Source organism: Phoca vitulina, unplaced genomic scaffold, assembly GCF_004348235.1.
Source record: "Phoca vitulina isolate PV1807 unplaced genomic scaffold, GSC_HSeal_1.0 scaffold48, whole genome shotgun sequence".
Classification (NCBI taxonomy): Eukaryota; Metazoa; Chordata; class Mammalia; order Carnivora; family Phocidae; genus Phoca; species Phoca vitulina.
Genome location: NW_022589751.1, coordinates 8,685,200 through 8,705,667, shown reverse-complemented (window position 1 = coordinate 8,705,667; position 20,468 = coordinate 8,685,200). Strand labels below are relative to the sequence as shown.

At 36.5% G+C, this 20,468-nt stretch overlaps 1 protein-coding gene across 4 annotated transcripts in view; it reads left to right on the top strand.

Annotated features, from left to right (window-relative positions):
• The window catches only part of LOC116649458 (RNA/RNP complex-1-interacting phosphatase-like), a 154,062-nt gene that overhangs the window by 2,929 nt on the left and 130,665 nt on the right, over nt 1-20,468 (top strand). For all 4 annotated transcript variants that reach the window (XR_004302683.1, XM_032432244.1, XM_032432243.1 and 1 more), the window contains exons 2-4: nt 15,087-15,162; nt 17,339-17,470; nt 20,053-20,176. Coding sequence is in view for 3 of the 4 variants with exons in the window: in XM_032432244.1 (XP_032288135.1) it covers nt 15,087-15,162; nt 17,339-17,470; nt 20,053-20,176 (332 nt within the window). In the remaining variant the exon portion in view is untranslated. The remainder of the gene's footprint in view (nt 1-15,086; nt 15,163-17,338; nt 17,471-20,052; nt 20,177-20,468) is intronic.

Below are 20,468 nucleotides of genomic sequence, written 5' to 3'. Positions count from 1 at the left end.
GGTTCAGTTGATTAAGCATCCAACTCTTGATTTCATCTCAGGTCATGATCTCAGAGTGGTGATACCAAGCCCCAAGTCAGGCTCTGTACGCTCAACGGGGAGTCTGCTTGAGATTCTCTCTCTCCCTCTCCCTTTGCCCCTCCTCACCTCTCTAAAACAAATAAACCTTAAAAAAATTTTTTAAATGTGCAGTTGCCCCTTTAAATTACACAGGATTTTAACATGAGTTTTTCAGAAATGCTCTCTTTATTTGATCCGATTGGAATACTCTTTTATTAAGTTCTCTGCCTTATTATTTTTTTCTTTGAGAAATTTCCCTCTGTTAGAAGGTCAGTTCCTGGTGATTACATTTTGGATCTAGTTTTTTTTCCCCAAGTAAAATGCTGTTCATTGCTATATGAATCCTAGTAGGTATTATATATGTTGTGACAAAGTAATCACACTGAGGATTTTTATCCCTCATTCCACTATATTTGTATTCAAAATAATTTGGATCCTCAATCCAACACCACTATGTCTTCCTCCACCCATTTGCCCATTTTTCAGAGCTTTTCTGTCACAAAACCAGAGGGTCTGCTGTGAGAAGGACAGCTGTATGTATGGGGGTGGAGGGACAAAGTCCCTGAATCCTGAAATTGGGAGCGGACTACTATCATATTGATTCTTGCCAAACATTGAGTGAATTTAAGCTGGGACCACTGTGTAATGTAAATATTCAGAATGGATTTGTATTTTCAAGCAGTATTCTATAAACATACTATCTGGAGGTCAAAATACTGCCTTACGTTCCAAACTATCTCTTTCATGCTTCTAGGGATATCCTTTAGTTCTCCTTTGAAATTTGTGAGTTTCTTATGAGATTTTAAGCTTTAATTTTATTTTCTGAATGTCCATATTAATGACAGATGAGTGTAAACATCATTAATTTTATTCCGAGTTTCATTGATTGCCTGGGTTTTTTGAAATTCTTTTTACTTTTTAATAATATAGTCACCAAAACTAACACTGTTGTTTAACCTCAGCAACCAAATAAAGTCCTAGTGTTTTGGGCAGCTTGATACTGGAAGAGTATTATGAGAGTTTCATTTAAGATCGGAGATCAGTAAATCCCATTCTACTTCTAGTTTCTGTCATACGTGGAACCACACTGATAATTTTTCATAGCCTTATCCCCACAGTTTCTCTCTCTCTTGATCATCAGCCTTCTTCCAGAGACATTAACTCTTTCTCTGGACTCCCCATACGTGATATAAATAAACTCCTCTTTATCCCCTTCTTCTTACATAACATTCTTCCTCCTGATATTTGGAGCCTGACTCTCCCATAAGGCCACTGCTTTCCCAGCAGCTCACTACATTGGAAGTCATGCCCCACATACCACGGGGGCATTGATATGCTCCATCTCCTCATTGCCATTGCTAGGCCACTCCATCCTACCCTTGTAAAACATAATGGAAACCCTTGTGTAATTACCGTTTACCTTCCTCTTCATCATTTATCAGCTCCCTGGTCACTCCCTCACTTTTTAAAAAGAATTTAGCTCCCAACTCAGTTTTCATTACTCAAGTCCTACAAGACCATGGTGGGACTAAAGCAGTCATGTGCATCACAGTTCCAGCACCTGAAATGACTGTCTGTGGGACCTTAATGTCTAAGACTATTCCATATTAAAAATCCTAAATTCTAGCATTCTCCTCTCATATTTCTGTTTATTCATCTCTCCCTCTTCCTTATTTTTCTATATTTAATCTGTGACCTCATAAAGACCCTGTCCTTCGACTACTGTTTTATCATCATCAGCCTCTACCTAGATTAACTTTCTTCCTTGTCTAGCCACACTACTTGGTTCATTATTTACTCAAATTTCCCTGCCTTTTGTCTTTCTCTGCTTTTGCTCTCTGCTCTAGTTCAGTTTAGTCATTTGTTTTTTCAACTCATATATTTAAAGATAATTAAGTTCTAGTACTGAAATTTACAAAACCAGATTATCATCATGACGATATGTCACAGTCCATAATAGAGCTCAGCCATTCTTTTCCTTTTCCACCTACAGCTACTATTCTAATTTTTATCACTGTTTAAACCTTCTATCCCATCTTTGACCTTGTACTTTCAGCAGCTGGTTTTGCTTTTTCAGAGGAAATAGACTCTCAGAAGTGAATTTGTAACAGTGACCGCCAGGACAACTTAAATTCATCAGCAGATATCCTTCTCTCCTATCTCAGCTAAAGAGGTACGCTTTTTTTCTATCCACAACTGATCCTATATGTATGCTAGATCCCATCCATTCTGTCTCCCCCGGGGCCCTTGCTTCATCATTTAACCTTTTCTTTTATCTTCAGTATACCTTTTCTCACCCACCTGCACCAGGTTCATCTTCCCTGTTCAACAACAAAAAAACAACAACAACAAAATGCCTCCACTTGGATTATCCTCTGATTTCTGCTCTCTCTTTCCTCTCCCTTACTATCAAATTTGTGGAAAGAGTAATCTCCCACTCCCCAAGTCTATTAACTCTTCCACTTGCAGTGTTCTGGCTTCTATCACTTACCTGCCATTAAGGACTTTATAATTGACAAACCCAGTGTATCTTCTTAGACCTCTTAAATGCACTTGGTTCTGTAGACCATTGCCCAGTCTTGAACTTTCCTTCTTTGGTTTCTCTAACATCAGATTCTACTTTTCTTCTCCCATCTCTTAGAGCATTTTAAATTTTCTATACTCGTTCCTCTGGGATCTCACTCTAATCCCTTCTTTCTATGATTTTTTAGTCATTTTCTTTTTTTTTTTTTATTAAAAGATTTTATTTATTTATTTGAGAGAGAGAATGAGAGAGAGAGCACATGAGAGGGGGGAGGGTCAGAGGGAGAAGCAGACTCCCTGCTGAGCAGGGAGCCCGATGCGGGACTCGATCCGGGGACTCCAGGATCATGACCTGAGCCGAAGGCAGTCGCTTAACCAACTGAGCCACCCAGGCGCCCTTTTTAGTCATTTTCTTCTCTTTGGCATATGAACGTGTTCAAGTTCATCTTAAGAAAAGCAAAAAATAAAACAAAAAAACAAACATTGACTGTTGCTTTCTAGGGTTTTGTCCTTTATCTTGTTCTCTTGAGTAGTCTCATAGCCTCAACTACCATCTGTAGGATAATAAATTCCAAATCTATACTTAGCCCACACTCCTTACCTGAGCTCCAGACTGACTATGGATACCCTTACCCCAATTTCTAAAACTCTGAATGTGCAGAGTTTAAAACCAACCTTGCCTCACAAAACTTATTCTCTTTATTTCCTGTTTTTTGAATGAAGCCAGTATTCAGTCACCCAAGTTAAAACTAAGAACAATTCTGAAATTCCATTTTTTTTTTTTTTTTTAACATCCCACACACAGTTGCAGGTCATTTGATTCTATCTCCTAAATAGCTGCTCTTTGGAGCCTACTTTTCTCCTTATTGTTCTGCTTTAGCAGCCATCATCTCTTCATAGTAGCTTCTTAATTGATGTGTTTGTCTCCAAGTTGTCCTTTTCTGGTTCATTTTAAAAATTAAATTAATTAATTAAAAAAAATTTTAAAGATTTTATTTATTTATTTGACAGAGGGAGACACAGCGAGAGAGGGAACACAAGCAGGGGGAGTGGGAGAGGGAGAAGCAGGCTTCCCGCAGAGCAGGGAGCCCGATGTGGGGCTCGATCCCAGAACCCTGGGATCATGACCTGAGCCAAAGGCAGATGCTTAACGACTGAGCCACCCAGGTGCCACTAATTAAAAATTTTTAAATTGAAGTATAGTTGACACAATATTACATTAGTTTCAGTTATAAAACATAGTGATTCAACAAGTCTATACATTATGCCATGCTTACCACAAGTATAGCTACCATCTGTCACCGTACAACACTATTATAGTATTATTGACTTTTGCCTGTGCTGTACCTTTTATCCCCATGTTATTCATTCCATAACTAGAAACTTGTATCTCCCACTCCTCTTTACCCATTTTGCCCATCCACTCACGCCCCTCTCCTCTGGCAACCATCACTTTGTTCTCTGTATTTATGGGTCTGTTTCTGCTTTTTGTTTGTTTATTCATTTGTTTTGTTTTTTAGATTCCACATATACCATCTATGGTATTCGGGTTTCTCTGACTTATTTCACTTAGTATAATATCCTCCAGGTTTATCCATGTTATTGAAAATGACAAGATCTCATCCTTTTTAATGGCTGAGTAATATCCATTGTATATATACAAAATACATATATATATTACATCTTTTAAGTAATGAAGTATGGTTGACACACAATGTTACATTAATTTCGAGTATACAACGTAGTGATTGGACAAGTCTGTACATTTTTATACCACATCTTTTTTTTATCCATTCGTCTATTGATGGACACTTGGTCCATATCTTGGCTATTGTATTAATGTTGCAATAAACATAGGGGTTCATATATCTTTTTGAATTAATGTTTTTGTTTTCTTTGGGTAAATACCTGGTAGTAGAATTACTGGAACATATGGTGTTTCTATTTTTAATTTTTTTTTCCATATTGTTTTGTATAGTGGCTGTACCAATTTTCATTTCCACCAAGGGCTCCCTTTTCTCCACATTCTCACCAACACTCACTCTTTCTTGTCTTATTGATTCTAGCCATTCTGATAGGTGTAGGGTGATATCTCTGGTTCATTCTTTATACTCTCACCAAACGGTCTTCCTAAAATGCAGGCCTGATTCCCTATTTTCATTTCCTCCATCTGGTAAAATCTGAGCTCTTTACATGGCATATATGAACTGTCTTCTTTCTTTCTAAGCTTCATTTTTTTTTTTTTTTTAAGATTTTATTTATTTGACAGAGAGAACGAGAGCAGGAACACAAGCGGGGGGGTGGGAGAGGGAAAAGCAGGCTTCCCGCTGAGCAGGGAGCCTGATGTGGGGCTCGATCCCAGGACCCCGGGATCATGACCTGAGCCGAAGGCAGACGCTTAACGACTGAGCCACCCAGGCACCCCATAAGCTTCATTTTTTTTTAATTACTCTCCAGCATGCATATTATACTAAAACCATACCGAACTGCTCACTGTATCGTAGGCCTAGCATGTGGCATCATGCCTGCATGCCTTTTCATGTGCCATTCCTTCCTGGAATGCCACCCCTTTTCCTCCATAAAGTTTCTACTCAAGCTTTCTTTGTGATGCCATCCCTAATTCACTCTTTCATGGCACTTTATGGTAATTGTCTCTCTCTCCACCAGACTTAAACATTGTTTGAGGGCTAACACTGAATTTCTCCATTCATTAGTACTTAATAAACTTGTTGAATGAATAAATGAATAGCAATGAGCACAGTATCTTCAGGTAACAGTGAACCATGATTCCTGGATAGTTTGGGTGATGATCAAATATTAACTTTGGGAAGGACCCCCAGAGACAATGTGGTCCAGCTCTTCATTTATCAGATATAGAAACTGAGGACCAGTAAGGACCGAAGCACCTGTTCCTCAGGCATAGCATATGCATGGATGCCTTCATATCTTGTTTTTGCTCTTCCCTCTGCCTAGAATGGACTGTTCTACCTGGCCATGTGCTACTTGTCTATGGATCTTGTTATTTCAGGGTTGTACTTGGACTACCAGCATCAGAATTACCAGGAATGCTTATTTATTTATTTATTTATTTATTTATTTATTTTAAAGATTTTATTTATTTATTTGAGAGAGAGAATGAGATAGAGCATGAGAGGGTCAGAGGGAGAAGCAGACTCCCTACCAAGCAGGGAGCCTGATGTGGGACTCGATCCTGGGACTCCAGGATCATGACCTGAGCCGAAGGCAGTCGCTTAACCAACTGAGCCACCCAGGCGCCCAGGAATGCTTATTTAAAATGTAGACTCCTGGGGCACCTGGGTGGCTCAGTCGTTAAGCGTCTGCCTTTGGCTCAGGTCATGATCCCAGGGTCCTGAGATCGAGCCCCGCATCGGGCTCCCTGCTCGGCAGGAAGCCTCCTTCTCCCTCTCCCTCTCCCCCTGCTTGTGTTCCTTCTCTTGCCATCTCTCTCTGTCAAATAAATAAATAAAATCTTAAAATAAAATAAAATGTAGATTCCTGGCCGCCATCACAGAATTTCTCAGTCCGTCTCTGTAAGGGAATCCAAGAAATCTATTTTAATTGCAGTTTCACCCTACTAACCTAAGAAACTAGTCTCTACTTCCCCCCCGCCCATACTCTTCCTCTATAAAACAAGCACACAAAGAGTGTGTGTGTGTGTGTGTGTGAGAGAGAGAGAGAGGGGAGAAGAAAAATATTCTTTCTAAGATGAGAAAGGAACTGTTTTAGTAAACTGCCAATCACAAGCTTTCAATACATCTTTTATGATTTTCATCTTTGTTACTTAAAAAATAAAAGCAAACTGACACCAATTTACATAGTAATCAGAACAAAAACTAATTGAAGTTCAAATTTGCTGTTGCTCATTTCCTAGCAAGACTTCTCTCCTAAAAAGTACTCTTGAAGTTCAGAATTTTTCAGTGAGATTGTTGCGTGTGTCTATGAGAGAGACAGAAGGAGAGGGTGATGATTTTCAAAAGGGTTCTTTTACATTTAGTGGTTGAAGGTGAGAACATGTTAAGGTTTCAGAAGAGAAGGAGGCCCAGCCAATTGCTGACATTTCTCCATGAGATTGGAAGTGCCCTAACAGGTAGTTATCTCCCCTAACTTAAAGATATAATGGCACTCTACAGAAGGTGTGAACAGAGGCTGCTGATTACTATGGAAAAGTGAATGTTAGGTTGACTAACTGGAAAGGGGGAATAAATAAATACTATGACTGGTAACTGAAATTTTTCCAGGCCAAAACTACTTTTAACTACTTTTAATTCTAGTAGGCCCAACCTTTGGAAATTCTGATTTAGCATGCGTAGATTGGGACCAAGACATCTAATATTTCTATAAAGAATTTTTGAAATTTTTATGTATACCTGTGGTAGAGATCCACTCTTTAAAGGGAAAGACCCCAATCAAGTACTTATTTAAGCATTTACATTTAGGTGGGTTTTTCCTCTATCTAGGCAAGAGTTCTACCTCCTTTACTTGCTCAGTAAGGTACCAATTTTATTGTCTGTCTGTATTTAAGAAAAAATAGTGATTAATTACCACCATGTGCTTAATGCTAATGGGTTTGGGTCTTTATATCTGTGGTGTACACGTAAAGCCTCTAGCTTATATAGATCTGTTACCAACAAGAAATATAAAACACCAGCACTCCAGATTCTTATGAGACAGTAGAATCCAGAATTGTCCTTTCTTTACTTCTTCTCAAAAGCTTGACTAAAAGAAGTTGACCAAGAGAAGATCATTTCAAGGGTCTGTAGTCCATCCATTTCTTCCAGTGGATCAAGCTGAACCACTTGGAATTTAGGTGCTTGGACTATAGTGCCTTAATTCCTTGAAGAATTATTTTCACTGAGTCATGCCCAGTCATGTTAAATGTCATGTCCAGTCATGTGAATGATTTATTTTAGGACTCAGTAATAGACATTGTTTCCTTTTTGCTGTTGTCTCTTTTTGATATTTTATCAATATGTAATGTATAAATTATTTCACTTCTTTTGCTTTTGTTTCTTAGAAGCTGAGAGGTGAATGTGAAATTTAGTTAACATTGAATCTGGCTTTTATGATCTGTATGTTTTGATGTTTACATGTTCTTGATTTTCTACTTATGTTTTATTTGTACTTTAAGTACAATTCTTTAAAATTCTTTGTGAAATAAGTGTATCTACATTAAGTTAAATGTCTGGCACTTCAGTTCATCGTAAGATACAAATTACTGCAGCATTAAACAAAAGTTTTGATAATTGGATTGTAGAGTGGGATGGGAAATAAAATGAAATCCTATGTTTGAAATGGCTTAGAATAAATTTTTTTAAATGGAGTTAAGATCTGATGCCTCTGTCTGATTATTCACTTTTTACCTGAATTACTGCAATAGCTGATGAGTTAATTTTCAACTTTCTCGGGAGCTTTAAAAGAATACTTTTCACATAGTTGTATTCTGAGGATATTTGGGCATGTTCTACACTTGGATTTATTAGTAATGACCTATTTTCAGGCCTAATGATTTCAGTTGTAAAGACATAATATACGTGAAATCTAGTTTTGATGGAACCTGTCATCAAGAAACATTAAAAAAATTAGTCCCTTGCAAACAAAGCATTTCATATAGGTTTAGAAAAGGGAGAGGTGACTATGGGCTGTATTGATTGGAGGTTTCTTACAGGGTTGAGTTAGGGCTTGAAGCAAGACTCGGATTTTGATCATTGGTTCTCAGCCAGGGGTGATTTTGTCCTTCAAGAAATGTTTGGTTATTTGGAGTTATATTTGGCTATCACAACTTGGGGTAGGGGGTGCTACTGGCATTTAGTGGATAAGGCCAGACATACTGCTAAACATCCTGTAATGCACAAGACAGCTCCCCACAACAAGAATTATTCAGCCCCAAATGTCATTAGTGCTCAGTTGAGAAACCATGATTTAGATGGCCAAAGAGCCTAAGGAAAGGCAAAAACCCAGAAAGAGAAATGAACTTCTGTATTTGTGGGATTCTAAGGAGATCTGCTGGACTGAGACACAATTTCCAGGTGGGCTCTGTGGTGAAAGGTAAGATTCAATATATAGGATAAGGCTGTATGATATATGGCCTTGAAAGAGTCTAAAAAACAGATTTGAAATTTATCCTGTAATGATAGTATTTACAGAAAGATTCTATAACAGTGACATGTAGGAAGGGATAAATGGGGGAGAATCTGAAAGGCAAAGGAGACACACTATGGGAGACTGTTGCAGTTACTCAGTGATGAAGTGATAAGTAGAGAGCACAGTGGTAGGAACAGAAAGGAAGAGCTAGATGTAAATTTGTTTCAACAGCTAAGGTTAACAATGGCACTTGAGAGTTTAAGGAAAGGAAGGGGACCTAAGTGACTTTTCTTTTGATCTCAAGCCACTTTCTAGTGCTCTAATCACTGAATTTCCCCATCCATCCCTCTCTAATACATCATCTGTGTCATTGCAGCTGCTATTTCTGTTCTATGACTAACCTTCTCTTTGTCCACCTACTCCTTTATCCACTGAGTAGAAAACTTATGGAACATTTTAACCAAGGAGGTGGTACAGACTAAAAATGTACGGTTTCAAGAGGGATTCAAAACTTGGCAGGTAAAGTTTTGATGTTAAGACTGGTTTTCTGCCTTCTTTGAAAACATCCCTTCCTACCAGTGACCCAATGTCTGTTGAGATGGAAAATTGATTTCTTTATGCACTAAATTACTAGCGATTTGGGTAGGATATTTGAGGAAAAAGATCTTAGTAGTTCTTATCCTCTTTTATTTATTTTTAAAGATTTTATTTATTTATTTGAGAGAGAGTGAGCGAGAGAGAGCAGACCACAAACCTGGGGAGGGGCAGAGGGAGAGGGAGGAGCAGACTCCCCGCTGAGCAGGGAGCCCGATGCGGGGCTTGATCCCAGGACCCTGAGATCATGACCTGAGCTGAAGGCAGACCCTTAACTGACTGAGCCACCCAGTTGCCCTCTTATCCTCTTTTAAAAGTATAGCTACTTGGGGAGCACTTGGGTGACCCAGTAAGTTAAGTGTCCGACTCTTGATTTCAGCTCAGGTCATGATCCCAGGGTCCTAAGATCGAGCCCCACCTTGGGCTCCATGCTCAGTGGGGAGTCTGCTTAAGATTCCCTCTCCCTCTCCCTCTTTCCCTCCCTGCTCCATCCTACACACACACACACACTCTCTCTCAAATAAATAAAAGTATAGCTATTCCTATAGGATAGAATGGTTAAGAAAATTTTTTATTTTTATGTTACGGCCTAGAATTTGGACACCATTGAAATGGGAGTACTTTGGATTCTGTTTTATCTTCTCTCTCCAACTAGTGAGGTGTATAACTTTGGATAAATAATTTTATATAGTAATTAGCTTTAGTTTCCTTTTCTGTAGAATGGGAAAAAATATGTGCTTATTTAAGCATAAGTATGTGATGAGATCTAGCAAGGTAGGTAAAAATTTATTCAAAAATATATATCCTTTATATATATGTGTGTATGTGTGTGTGTATATATATATACACACATTGTTTATGAATGCAAATTATAACCAAATTTTATTTTCATAGGGGTCCGTAATAAGATTGTGGTGTGGGGGATTTTAAAAAATAGAATCAAGGGACACCTGGGAGGCTCAGTCCAAATGTCTGCCCTCAGCTTAGGTCATGATATCAGGGTCTTGGGATTGAGCCCCACACCGGGCTCCCTGCTCAATGAGGAGTCTGCTTCTCCCTCTCCCTCTGTCCCTCCCACCTGCCCATACTTTCTCTCTCTTTCTCAAATAAATAAATAAATAAAATCTTTAAAAAAATAAAAATAGAATCAAGCGCAGAGTCCTAAGAAAATAGCATAGGAATCAAGAAGAAACTCTAAAAAGCTTAAATTCCCACCATGGGGTGGAGGCTTCATCTTTTTTAGTTCCTACTCATTGCCTGTAGAGTACACTGTTCTCTTTAAAAAGCTAAAAACTCGAGTGTAAACTACCCCCCTTGCCTTTGGTTCCTAAACTAAAAGTTGCTTATGCTCTCCTGCGTCTTTTGCCTCAAATATAGAATGTGCCTTAGAGGAGAAGCAACAAGACCTAGCTTCAAGTCTTGACTTTACCATTAGTATACTGGGATACTAGGCAACTCCAACTCTTGGCCTCATTTTTTTCATTTATCAAGTGAGGATAAATACCTTAAAAAATACCTTAAAAAATGTCTGTTCTATCTATCTCATACAGAGTCATATGAGGAACAAATGAGATAATATTAATGAAAGTTTCTGAAAAAATTTGAAGTCTGGGAATGTAAATTGTTATTACTACTACCTTGTAATTATCACCAGAATATGGTTCAACTCTGGTTCCAGAAAGGCTAATCAGTATTAGTAAAATTACCACAGTTATCTGTAATTTCATTTACTTTTCTACAACTTTCTGTCTAATTTCTATTAGGATTACTGTATTTATTTGTTACTTATTTGGTGTGTGGTACAGATATTATTTCAGTTAAGTAAGATATTGCTACTTGTCATTTTTTAGTGGGGTTTATGGCTCAGGGAAATACTTGTTCGTTTGTTTTTATGGCCCCATCCTAATCTTTTATTAACAGAGAGTTTATTGAACATACACTATGTACATACTGCCATGCCAAGTGCTTTGTGAGGATAAGACTTACCAGAAAAAATTTAGAGAGACTAAGACATAATAATAGCTTGCTGAACTCTATGGTTCATTGAGTAAATAGAAATGGCAGTTCAGAGAAGAAAGAACTCAAAGGAGATTTTTTTTTTAGGGTAGAGTATTACTAATTACATTTTTTATTGTGCCATCATTTGTTTTTTGTTTTTGTTTTTTAAAAATTTCAGAACTTCAGAAAAGTAGGAATAATACAGTAAATATTTTGTAATCTTTGCCTAGAATCTAATTTGCCACATTTGCTTGATCTTCATATGTATACATATACACTTAATCCACTTTTTTTTTTAGCCATTTGATTTAGTTACAGAGGCCATGACAGTACACTCCTGAATACTTCAGCATGTATGTCCTAAAAACAAGATAATTCCCTGTTTAACCACACATAATAATCAAACTTTGGAAATTAAACATTGACACAATATTCTTATAGTCCATATCCAGATTTCCCAATATAATTATGATGGAGTTTGTTTTTTATCCCAAGAAGGTCTTGCATATATTTAGTTGTCTCTTTAGTCTCCATCTACAATAGTCTTTTTTTGGTCTTTCATGACATTGTCATTTATTCAGTCTAGGCCAGTGGTTGGCAAAATATGGCCCATGGGCTGACCAACTGTTTCTATAAATAAAGTGTTTTTGAAAAATAGCTATACTCATGATGCACATTTTGCCTCTAGCTGCTTTTGCACTACAGGGGCAGAGTTGTGTAGTTGCAACAGAGATTGTGTGGCCCATAAGCCTAAAATGTTTACTACCTGACTTTTAGGAAGTTTGTTGATCCCTAATTTAGGCAGTTGGTTATGTATGACCCTCTTTTTGAGTTTGCTGATTGTTTCTTTAATTATATTCAGGTTGAACTTTTTGTTTTGTTTTTTTGTGTTTTTTTGGCAACAACACTACATTGGTATTGTTGTAGCCTTCTCATATACTACATCAGGAGACACATGAGGTCAGTTTGTCCTCTTCTTTGTGATGTTAAGTCATGGGGGCGTTTTGTAATAAAGGATGACTTCATGAAAGAAATGATGTTTTAAACTAATCCTCAAGGATAGGGTAGTATTTGAATAGGTGGAAAGATTTTTCTAGTAGACATTGTCTGTAACATTCTTCTGTTCCTGCTTCTATTAATCCTAAATTAGTATCTTCATCCATTCATATGGCTGGAATGATTGATAGCTTAACAACTTATTGATCTGTTGGTAGCAGTCAGAACATTATAGGTTTTCTCCATACAGTCTCTACTTTTTATTTATTTGTTTAATTTTGCAATGGTAATTGTCTTTTATCTTACACTGTGTCCAAGAATTCTGTAAGCAAGTTTTTTTTAAATTTATTTATATAGAATACTCTAAAGATTTCTGTCTTCTCTCGGAGCTTAATAAAATTTTATTTGTCTGAAAACCAGACCCCCAGAAGTATTGCATTCCAGAAGCAAATGCTGGGAATGTATATAGATTCACTTACTTTTTTTTTTTAAAGTAGCTGAATAGATCATTTAAATGAAGTACTAGTTTATTTAGATACCATCATTTATGTCATTGTGGAAACATTAGTTGCTGAAATAAATGGATTGAAAAAAGTGCATATTATAGTAATATATGTAATATATGTAATAATGTTGGCAATATTAGCAAATGGTCCAAAATTGCTTCCATATGGTTCCTTTATATTGTTAATACAAAAAGAACAGCTTCCAACTGGATGTCAAAACCAAAGATGAACATGTTTATAGAATTATCATAGTCATAATTGAATGTCATTCATAATAGTGGAATTATATGTGCTGTCGAGGAAAGGATAAATGTTAAGTATTCAAGGGCATCTTATTCCACAAGTGAAGAATTCCATCAAAGAAATGATCTTTTAAAAATGTCACAAGCAAAAATCTAAGAGTTAATGAGTTATTTAAAGGTAAAAATGAGGCCTTTTATTTAGAAATGAAGCCTTTTATTATGCTAGAAATCATTTTCTAATTTTTATTTTTTTTATTTAAAAAAAATTTCTTTTTAAAGATTTTATTTATTTGACAGAGAGAGAGACAGTCAGAGCAGGAACACAAGCAGGGGGAGTGGGAGAGGAAGAAGCAGGCTTCCTGCGGAGCAGGGAGCCCAATGTGGGGCTTGATCCCAGGAGCCTGGGATCATGACCTGAGCCAAAGGCAGACATTTAATGACTAAGCCACCCAGACTCCCCTCATTTTCTAATTTTTAAAGAGAAAGAAACCTAGTCCAACATCATTGCTTTGTTATTGGATTTTGGTAGCATTTGGATTGTATTTAAGAACTTGAGAAACTATATTTTTCAACTTCAGATAAATTATCAAAATCAAATTTCTGTTCTTACAGAGCAAAAGACTACTGGAACATAGTTATCACTCTTTTTTTTTTTTTAAGGTTTTATTTATTTATTTGACAGAGAGACACAGTGAGAGAGGGAACACAAGCAGGGGGAGTGGGAGAGGGAGAAGCAGGCTTCTCGTGAAGCACGGAGCCCGATGGAGGGCTCAGTCCAGGACCCTGGGATCATGACCTGAGCCAAAGGCAGACACTTAATGACTGAGCCACCCAGGCACCCCTATCACTCCTTTTTTGAAGGATAGTTTTGCTGGATATAGAATTCTTGGTTGGCTATATATTTTTTTCAGCATTTGAATGTCATCCTACTACCTCTGACCTTCATTATTCCTAATGAGAAATCAGCTGTTAATCATGTATAATCAGTACATTAAATAGTGATTTTATGAAACCAAACTTACTCAATATTATTTAATATTTATGGCATATGTGTGGTGTGGCAGGCATTGTACTGTGAGGAAAGACAGACATGGTCATTCTCACAGTTTATGATCAAGCGAGAAACCACGATTTGTCAAAAAAAAAATTACATAATCATGTGTATAGTTACAAACTGTTAAGTGCCAGGAAAGAAAGTGAAAGTTATGTCTAATGGGATTCGGTGATGAATGACAGACACGTTCCTTAGAACTGATACTGGAGCTGCAAGCTGAGGGTGACTGAAGGAGTGAAATGGGAGAAGGGGGCTGAAGGAATAGCATGGAGCATTGGAAGCACTAAGGAAAGGAAACAGTGTGAAGCCAGAGCCTGGTGAAGGAAAGGATGGTACAGAAATGAAGCTGGAGAAGTAAGCAGGGAATTAAAATGCTCATTTTAAGAAATCTTCATATGTTATAATTGGAATTTATCAAAAATAAGTTGGAAATAATTATATGACAAAGTTATTTTTAATACCAGATTTCTCTTTGTTATTCATAAAAAGTCATCATAGATAAATCAAGATGTTTAAAGTTAATGAACTATAGTTCTTAATTCAAGATTAATCAGAAATTAAAACAAGACATCTCCAAAATAATCATGTCGTGAAAATGATTTGTTTCCTACTTACTAAAACACTGTAGGTTTTCATACTTTACTTTTATTATTCCCACATTAAATACCTGTTACCACTTTTTATTTAATATATAATCTGTGACACTATTTTCCTTCTCTTACTGTTGCCCAAGAAAAATAAAGACAATATTGTTTTGGGTATTGGAAGTTTATATCAGGAATGAATGCTACCTTATTTACTGTAGAAGTGTCGTACATATGTAAAATCTTCCATTGTTTTTGTGTTTTTTGAGGGAGGAAGCAGTAAATTAAAATTCATGCATGATAGCACTCAAAAAGCAACTAACCAACAAATGAGGCTCTATTTATTAAAAAAAATAGTTTCTTTATTTACCATCTTGAGTCATTAAAATATTTTTATTATAATTGTAGTTGTTTATTTTCATTTCAGGTGGAGGACTGTGACGCCAATTGGACATCCTCTACCTGGAACACGATTTATTGCTTTTAAAGTTCCTTTAAAGGGAGTATGTATATTATTTTCTCATCTATTTTATAAGGAGAATTGGGACTAATGTGATCCATGTTTACTTAATGTTATGCTGTTTTTCATGAAAATATGTGAAATTTCCAGCAAACGTTTGACATTATGGAAGTAACAGTAAACTTTTTCACACATGTAATTATTAATTGTTCATGCTAGTGTAAGGGAGTAGTTTTGGATTAATTTTTTAATAACAGCTTTATTGGTATGTAATTCACCTATTCACATTCACCTATTTAAAGTATACAGTGGTTTTTAGTATATTCACGGAGTTGGGCAGCTGTCACTACAAGTTTAGAACGTTTTCATCACCCTCACTTCCTCCCAAAAACCCATGGACAGTGGCAGTCACTCCCCTTTATCCCTCATTCCCACCCCCCACCTCCTAGACAACCAATAATCTCCTTTCTGTCTTCATAGATTTGACTGTTCTGGACATTTCATATAGATGGAATGATATAATATTGTGACTGGCTTCTTTAGCATAATGTTTTCAAGGTTTACCCATGTTGTAGTGTGTATCATACTTCATTTCTTTCTATTGCCAAGTTGAATTTTTTAACGGTTCAACTTACTTTATTAAAAGCATTTAACAAGATTAAATACTTTTTGAAAGAAAGTATCTTGAATCCTAATGTTATTTCTGCTTTTTATATTTTGACCTATTTAAAAGTTATATAATGCTCTGGTTCAAAGATAAAGATAGATAACTTTTGCGTACCTCCCCCCGCAAAAATCAGCATTCCTTTACTAATTCGTCAAATCCCTTGCATAGCATTTCCTAAAAAAATCAAAAGATACTTGAAACCCATGCCATGTTTTATATGGCCTCAGATCCATGACAGCTTTAGTTTCTCCTACTTGCTTTGACATTGGGAATGTGTGAGCACATAGTTCAGAATCTTTTATACTGGCCTCCTAATTTAACTCAGATTTTTCTCTTTCACAAGTCTTTAAGTTACTTCCTTAATATATTGAGAAGTAACTTTAAGTTACTTTTTAAATATGCTTAATATAATTAATACTTTAATTCACATACCATAAAATTCACCTTTTTAAAGTATATAATTTAGTAGTTTTTTAAATATATTCACAGAGTTGTGTAATCAATGACATTAATTCCAGATCATTTTCATCCCCTCAAAAAGAAGCCCTGTAACCATTGGTAGTCATTCCCCATTTCCCCTCCCCCTGGCCCCTGGCAACCACTAATCTACTTTCTGTGTAGATTTGCCTATTCTGGACATTTCATTTAATGGAATCATAAAGTCTGCAGCCTTTTGTGACTAGCTACTTTAACTTAGATGTTTTCAAGATTCATTCATGTTGTAGCATACAGTTCATTGCTTTTTATTTCAAATTGATTGCGTATAACACCCAGTGCTATATTGAATTAATTTTTTAAAATTGTTTATATTTGGCTCTGTAGTACATTATGTTAACTAATTGTTTTTATTAATCATATAATACAAAAATCAAATCTGTTGTACAATCAGCACACACCACTGAGAGCAATAACAAATACAGCAGTCTAGAAGAATGCTGGTAAGTTTATAGACATTGACCAAAACTATAGATTTATCTCCAGACAATCCATATATAACATCTGATAACGTTTTAAAAATTCTACACTCTGTTTAATATAAACATGGAAACTTAGAACCTTTATATCTGGGAGAAAAACGAACATTTAATCAAACGAGTCAGACTGGTATCATGAGCTGGATAAGGTAAAAATTTCTGGTTAAAATCTTGACTGCCATCTAGACTGTGACGTTGGACAAGTAATTTAACTTTTCAAAGCCTCGGTTCAAATGAGAACTCTACTACAAAAGTATTTTTCACTCGTGGTTAATAATTTATTCAAACTGAATTTGGTGCAAGAAAATTCCAGTGGATCCAAGCAGGACAGTCCATTTTTGAAGTGTTCTGAGTCCTTGGTGACAGGACATATGTAAAATCACTGAAGCAAATGATGTAAATATGTTTAGGCTCTTTTCACAGCTCCAATTCATTATGAGCTTTGCCAGTGTTCTTAAAGCTATGACAGTTTTCACTGATTCTTTTTGTCTTCTTATGTTTTTTCTCTTCCTTGTTTGTTTTATGTTAAGTACATTTTACCTGTATTTCGTAACCTTACTGTTCATTTTTCATTATAGGCAGTTAATCAGAGACTTACTCCAACCCAGAAGTTTACACCAAAGGATTTGATTAGTGCAATAAAAGCATTAAATGTGGAGCTTGGATTAATTATCGATCTAACATACACCACAAGATATTATGAAGTTAAGGTAAAGTTACAGATGTATTTTGTTATCATAGGTATGTCTTGAAATAGAAAAGATTTTTTAATACTGCATTTAGAAAGTAACTCTCATGGTTATTTTAATATAAATTTCAGAATTTCCCATGTGTAATTTCTTAGAAATCTTCTTAATTCTTCACATAATCATATAATACCTTTTTTTCTAAAATCATGGATTGTGCAGAGAGGAAAAAAAATGGAATGTTTTTCTTCTGAGAGAACAAGTATATAGAATAAATGATTGTAGATAGAAATAAAAAAAGAAAAGCACCAAGGGAGTAAGGAAACAGAGGGAAAGAGTAGCATGATGGAAAAGAAAGCAACAGAAAAATGATAAAAGAAAAAACATGAGATGCATATTACTGTTCAACAGCGTTTTTTGAACTTTTTTTTGCAGCAAAATCTTTTCAATTAATTCTTGTTCTGAAGCCCATTATATAAAGCAGATAAACAGGGAATTGTGCTGGCTGAAGCAGGATATTAAGATCCACTAGGCCTCCTCATCCTCCAGTCCTACCCTCCCTGTCCTGAGTCTTAGCAACATGACTTACCTAAGGGCTGTGGAGAGCAAGAGAATTTTAAAACCTTGTTCTAGAGGAGAATAACTCTTGAGCCTTGCTATTTAATTGGATTAGTGCCATCAAAGATGTCATCTCTCGTTCCTGCCCTGATTAGGTGACATTTAGTCTTGGATATCTTGCTGCCCTGTCAAATTTCAACATACATATAACTAAACACACCATCATTTCTTCCCTTTTTTTTTTTAAAGATTTATTTATTTATTTATTTGACAGAGAGAGAGACAGTGAGAGAGGGAACACAAGCAGGGGGAGTGGGAGAGGGAGAAGTAGGCCTCCCGCTGAACAGGGAGCCCGACGCGGGGCTCGATCCCAGGACCCTGGGATCATGACCCGAGTCAAAGGTAGACGCTTAATGACTGAGCCACCCAGGCACCCCCACACCATCATTTCTTTACTTCCACACCACTCTTTCCCAAAAATACAAATTCGCAATCTCTTCAGCTTTCCTGTTTCTCCTGAAAGCACCACTACTGAGCCTATCAGTCAGGTTCAAATCACCTGAGTCCTCTGTCTTCTGGGTACCCTACATCAGGTCAAGGACTAAACCCTGTAGATTTTTTTCTTCTTAAATGTGTCTCATATTCTCCAGATCTTTTACCTCATTATTCAATAGCTAGCCTTTTTTATCCTTCTTTGACCAGTTGTGCCTAAACATAATTTTCATGCCCATTCCAGGTCCTTCCTAAAAAAACATCTCAGTTCTCCCTGCCCTCCCCACTGTTTGAATACATCACATCTAAACTCCTCTCTCTGTTTTTCAAGGCCCAATTTAATCTGACCCCCTTCTCATCATGCTCTTCTGTTTCTTACACAAACCATCTCTTCACTATCTCGTGAACATTCTTGATTCTGTGCCTCAAGTTATTCCAGATACTTGGAATTTTTTTTCTTTCCCTCCCTGTCCAAAACTCTACCTATTCTTCAAGGCCTAACATTTACAGCTTCTCCTGGACTGTTATCCATATTTTTTGACATATAACTGTTCAGAGGTCATTATCCTTATTTTTCCAAAACTATTATCTGCTCCTAGGATCTGACCATATACATTTATACTCATCACCAACCTTGATATTCTTTAGATGAATATTGTTAGTTGATTAATTGATTTTACTTAAATGATGAAATTAGCCCTTCTCTTTTTAGGGTCTCCACTTTAGACTCCCTTGCAAACTTAAGAATGAGTCAGGGAAACATTCAAACAGGCTTACTACATAGCCTAAGCTGATATCTAGAATCGTAACACCAACTATGGAGTTAACACTTTTTTTTTTTTAAGATTTTTTATTTATTCATTTGAGAGAGGGAGAGAGACAGCACAAGCAGGGGGAGAGGCAGAGGGAGAGGGAGAAGCAGACTCCCCACTGAGGAGGGAGCCTGACGTGGGGCTCAATCCCAGGACCTGGAGATCATGACCTGAGCCAAAGGCAGATGCCTAACCATCTGAGCCACCCAGGCGCCCCTGGAGTTTACACTTTAAGCTTGTATATTAGGTTGAACCTGTGTCTGCTTAATCATTTGAATCCTTAACTCATGACTGTCATTGGCCAGTAGGAATTGGGCTTCTTTTATAGCCTCTTTTCGTGTAGACTACAAAAGAGTTCCACAAAAATAGGGGCACGTGGATAGCTCAGTCGGTTGAGCTTCCAACTCTTGATTTCAGCTCAGGTCACCATCTCAAGGTCATGAGCTTGAGCCCCATGTCAGACTCCATGTTTAGCGGGGAGTCTGCTTGAGATTCTCTTTCTCCCTCTGCCTGTGCCCCCACTTGCGCAGAAGCGCTCACCCTCTCTCTCTTTTTCTCTCTCAGAATAAATAAATAAAATCTTTAATAAAAAAACAAGAGAGTTCTACACAAATTGATCTAAAGTGTGCCTTCAGTAAAATCATTGTGCCTGATTTAAAAAATACGGAATGGTAAGTTTCATTAGGTTGAAGAATTTGTTTTTAATAACTTATAATTGTTGTATTCTATATCCTTTGTTTCTAGGATTTACCTAAAAGTATTCATTATAAAAAACTTTATACTGTTGGACTTGAAGTCCCTGACAATGCTACTATTCTGCAGTTCAAAAAGTGGGTCAGAAAGTTCCTGTGGGAAAATGCAGAAAATGGTAATTAATAACCTTTAATGTAATCAAAATGTTTTTATTTAATTGACAAAGATTATTTTAATAGAAATTATTGTAGACCACTTAAAGATGATATAATATACATATTTCACTTAAATACTTCTAGTTAAAAGGACATTATCAAAGATTTCCCTTTAGATTGCAATGTATGCATGCCCCTCACTTAAAGAAAACTTGGTTTGGAGAAAGTAAAGCATACAGAAAAGGTACATTGGAGGATGATTCTTTGCTTTACAAATGGATTCCCTACAGCATTCCTTAAATGCTGACACTC